Source organism: Chrysochloris asiatica, unplaced genomic scaffold (genome assembly GCF_000296735.1).
Source record: "Chrysochloris asiatica unplaced genomic scaffold, ChrAsi1.0 scaffold00130, whole genome shotgun sequence".
In the NCBI taxonomy this organism is placed as follows: domain Eukaryota; kingdom Metazoa; phylum Chordata; class Mammalia; order Afrosoricida; family Chrysochloridae; genus Chrysochloris; species Chrysochloris asiatica.
In genome coordinates this window covers 2,837,119-2,842,110 of record NW_006408648.1, presented here as the reverse complement: position 1 = coordinate 2,842,110, position 4,992 = coordinate 2,837,119, and the positions used below count along the sequence as shown (strand labels likewise).

At 42.8% G+C, this 4,992-nt stretch overlaps 1 protein-coding gene across 4 annotated transcripts in view; it reads left to right on the top strand.

Moving 5' to 3' along the window:
• The window catches only part of MYLK (myosin light chain kinase), a 318,431-nt gene that overhangs the window by 184,317 nt on the left and 129,122 nt on the right, over positions 1–4,992 (top strand). For all 4 annotated transcript variants that reach the window (XM_006869367.1, XM_006869366.1, XM_006869365.1 and 1 more), the window contains one exon: positions 3,900–4,034. In XM_006869367.1, the coding sequence (XP_006869429.1) occupies positions 3,900–4,034 (135 nt within the window). The remainder of the gene's footprint in view (positions 1–3,899; positions 4,035–4,992) is intronic.

Genomic DNA, 4,992 nt, shown 5'->3' with positions numbered 1-4,992 from the left:
TATCTCTCATAGACAGCATGTTGAAAGAGTTTGTTTCTTATCCATTCTGCTAATCTTTGTCTCTTAACTGCTGCATGTAATCTATTGACATTCAATGTAAGTATTGATAGATATGAATTGATTGCTGTCATTTTGCTGTGTGTGTGTTTGTGGTGCTTCTGTTTTGTTTGTTCCACATATTTTTCTCTGCTGAGTTCATTTTGTTTGTGTGTTTTCTTGTCAATTTCTTCACTGCTGTTGTTTTAACATTTACAAAATCTTCATGGTTTTCCCTTTTCTTGATTTGATGTGAAGGTATATTAATTTTCTTTGAGGTTACCTTGTAATGTATAATTTCTGCCACAGTTTAAAACAGTCTGTTTTATCTTGAAATTGACTTGATCTTCACTATTTGGAGGTTCTGTAACTATACTTTTCCTTCTTTTTGTTTTATTGTCTTCATTATAAATTGATATTTCTGATTCTCTATTTTCAGTCTTGTGAGTTTGTTTTACTTTGTATACTTCTCTATCTGGATTGAATTCTACGTGGTGTTGCCATGTATGTCAATCTCCAGTTGTTGTTGTTTTGTTTAAACCGTACATTTAGATACTACAATGTGGCAATTCTGGAAATTAGATTCTATTCCTCCCTAGTTTTTTGTTGTTGTTGTTGCTATTTTCAATTGTTGCAGTTTATTATTGGTAAAGGTGGTTGTTTCTTTGTTTACTTAGTGATTTTTCTGGATTAATTATGTGAAGTCTATATTATTTGTCATGTGTGGCCACTGAAGTCGATGCTCAGTTTGCTTGGTGGTTAGACAGTGAATCGATAATTACTTCCTATGTGTTGAACCAATAAGACGCCAGCCTTTGTAAGAGGTTTTGTGTGTCTGTCAGGACATTTCTTCACTGTTCCAGCAGGCAGTTGACAATTCGACCTGAGCCTTTACTTCCTACTTGTGCAGAGCCTCAAGATCAATTAAAGTTTAGAGATTAGGGTCTTCTCAGATTTTTCCTGAATAATCTGGCATGTCCTGGGAATGAGAATATAAATGGTATTTCTAGTCACAAAATTAATGAGTGTTGTACTATTGTATGTAGCACCTATTATTGTTGTTGTTAGGTACCATAAAATAGGTTCTGACTCATAGTGACCCTGTATAGGGTTTCCGAGGAGCAACTGGTGGGTTAGAATCTCCCACCTTCTCTTAGCAGTCCAATGCTCATTCTACAGTGCCACATCAGGGCTCCATAGTACATATTACTCCTGTAATACTGAATATAACAAAAAGCTTATCAATGAAGAAACACATAGGGAAAGAGCTGGGAAGGTTCCCAACATGGAGCTCCCAGGTACCAGAGGATTCATGATTATCTATCATTAGTCAGAAAGCCCATGGAGCTTCTGCATCTAGAGCCTCTGGGGGTGGGGCCTCATTACTTAACCATGAGTGATTGAATCATGTCCTCTCCCCTGAGGTTAGCTGATATTGCATGGTGGGCCTTTCTAGCCTGGCCAGCTCCCAGACAAGAGGCACCATATTAGCCCGCAGGCCTTATCAAAGACACTTCAGTCACTGGGTTCCAAGATTTGAGAGATTATCTCTTAGGAACCAAGAACAAAGACCGAACTTTGGGGGTAAAATTAAGTTCTTTAACACACTCACCCATTTTCCAGGTAAGACTACTTAGCAGTAGTAAGGTTAAATGACTTGCCCAAATCACAAGCCAAGCAAAAGATAGACACTGTTGTTTCAGTTGGCTGGACACTAAGCCTCTTCTTTTCAATGACTCCCAAAAATATTGCTCTAGAATTTGTTGCTGACCAAAGGAAGGGGTGGAGATAGTGCCTCCTCACACCGCTCTGGATAGTCCCTCCATTCCTTCCGTAGCACCATATCCACCATCATTCCAACCCATCGCTGCTCTTGCACTGTGACTCCCCCTTCAGGAAGCTCAACTCCAGCGGAGAAAGCACGGGCGTAGGTTCAGAGACCTGGTTGTGAACCTGACTGTGGGAAATTATTAATATCATGTGTAAAATGAGTTTAAGATAGCAATTCCCTGGTGTTGTCCCAGTCACATCTAGAACAGAACCTGGCATGTAACTGATCCTCAAATGTGCCCTTTCTTAATTGTGATATCTTTCTTTCTTCTTCGTAATAGAATATGGCCTTTCTGGTTATCACTGTATTGAATAGCTTCTCTTGAAAAGCTATGACACATATGATTATCCTCTAATTACCAAATCAAATTATCTTTTTGTTCAGCTAACAGTCACCTTGACATTTCTGCAACATATTCTGGTTTCTATAGGCATGCTTATCTATCCCTATTGCTCTTAATTTGAGCACAGTGGCTCTGTAGGATAAACATTGAACAACATTGAACTGCTGCTAACTACAAGGTCAGTAGTTGGGGCCCACCAGCCACTCCACAGGAGAAAGATGAGACATTTCCCTCCTGTAAAGATGTATAACCTTGGAAACCCTATACAGATTGGCTATGAGTCAGAACCAACTCATCGACACTTAACAACAATAACAACATTGCTCTTAATTAATATTCCTCAAGCTATAGATGTAAAAGTCTTTTTAAAAGTCCAGCTCAGTGATTCTCAAGCAGAATGTGCACCAGAATCATGTGGGATACTTGTAAAATGCATATTCCCAGACTTCAAAAGGTTCTGAACCACCAACTTAACCTAAGCCTCAAGCCACACTTGGAAAACTACATCACACACTAGTCTTTGTCATTTAATTCAATCCTGGGATGGAAAAGACAGTTATATTAACTGGAAATTGGAATGTCTTCACCAGTGGACTTGTTGTCTCTGTAAGTAAAAATATTCTCAAAAGACTGTGTAATCATCAATGAGACACAAGAACAAAGATACCAAAATACACCAAACCAATTGCTATTGAGCAGTGACCCTATAGGATAGAGTAGAACTGCCCCATAGGAATTCCAAGGCTATGGCGCTGTGGGATAATGCACTGGAATGCAAGGTTGGCTTGAACTGTAAGGTCGGCGGTTCAAATCCACCAACTGATCCTCGGAAATCCTATACAGGGTGGCTATGAGTTGGAACCGACTCGACAGCACTTAACAACAACAACAATGTCTATGGAAAGGAACCCTGGTGGCACAGTGGATTAGGCATTGGACTGCTAACAGCAAGTCTGCATTTTAAAAACAGAATCAGCCACACATCAGAAGAAGGATGAGGCAGTCTGCTCCCATAAAGATTTATAGTCTCAGAGATCATGTATAGGGTTGCTATGTGTCAGAACTGATTCGATGGCAGTGGAATCAGTGGATAGAAGCACACAGCCTCATCTTCCACAGAACAGTTGTTGGATTCAACCACAATCTTTCAGTTAGCAGCTCAGTGCTCAATCACAGCACCACTAGGGTCCTTGTTAAAGAAGAAAAGGTATAGTAGGACCAAGAAAAACAGGAAAAGAGTGCTCTCAGTATACTCCAGGACAGGTGGAGTTAAGACTGGAGGTACCTGGGTCACAGAGGAGACAAGGTAGGCCCAGCTTTGGATCCCTTTCCGATGCAGGACTATTGGATGACTGTAAAAACACCCCACCATTCACTTCACCTCAGGCTCCTGGTCTGTCGTCAGCAGTGCTGCCTGCTTTTCCAAGTAAAGATGTCATTGTTGTTAAGTTCTGTCCAGTCGGTTCCAACTCAGAGACACTGTATAGGGTTTCGGAGGAGCGTCTGGTGAATTTGAACCACCAACACTGCGGTTCAAACCGACCCTATGGTTGAGTGCTCTTATCCTACAATAATCCTGGCAGAACAGGCCACTGAGGGATTGCTGGGTGCCCAGGGCGGTGAGGGGTCTTGTCTGTGTGTGAGGTGAGCTGCACTGCTGACGTGGCCTTGTGCTGTCTGCCCTCGCAGGGTTGACCATGACGGGCATGGCCCCCTCCTTCTCCAGCGTCCTGAAGGACTGCACCGTCATTGAGGGCCAAGACTTTGTGCTGCAGTGCTCAGTGCAGGGAACCCCAGTGCCTCAGATCACGTGGCTTCTCAATGGTGAGTTCCCCCTGTTGCCATCTCATTCTCACTTGGCTCCCCCACTAATCCCTCTAACCATGAGAGCCTGGGAATCGGAGCCTGCTGCTGACTGGCTGTGGGACACGGGCCATGGGACTACTCCTGTCTGATCTTTGTGTATAAAATGGGAAGAATGCCATCTACCTTGCAGAGTGGCAGTTGTGCAGATTACACTAGATCGTTTCTCTAATGAACTGAGTGAGGTGCACGACAGATAGACACACAGCAATTTAGTTCCTTTTCCTATGGCCAGACTCAACAGCAGGCCCTTAATAAAGATTTGATCCAGTCAACAAATAAACAAATACAAGAAGAAATTAAGTTGTGCAAGAAACCCTGTCAAGTACCATCAAGTCGGTTCTGATTCATAGCTACTCTGTATAGGGTTTCTAAGGAGCAACTGGTGAGTTTGAACCACCTGGTGACGCACAGAATGAGGAGCTGAAGGGCTCATACTGGGTCCAGGGGGTGATGGTGGTGGTGGTTATGTGTTGTGGAGTCAGTTCCGACTCTTAGCAACTCTGCATAGGGTTTCCGAGACTGTAAACCTTTACAGGAACTAAAAGCCTCATCTTTCTCTTGTAGAATGGCAGGTAGTTTCAAACTGCTGACCTTGAGGTTAGCAGCCCAACTCATAACCACTACACTACCAGAGCTCCTTTGGGTCCTGGTAGGATGGGTAGAGTGTATTAGACCAGGGTCTAGCAAACATTTTCTGCAAAAGGCTAGACAGTGGTGATAGTGGTGGTTATGTGCCATGGAGTCAGTTCTAACTTATAGCAACACTGCGTAGGTTTCTGAGGCTGTAAATCTTTACAGGAGCAGAAAGCCTCATTGTTCTCCCACAGAACAGGTGACCTTGAGATTAGCAGCCCAGCGCTCATAATACAGCACCACCAGGTCTCCTTTTGGATGTTGTTGTTAATGCTGTCGAGTC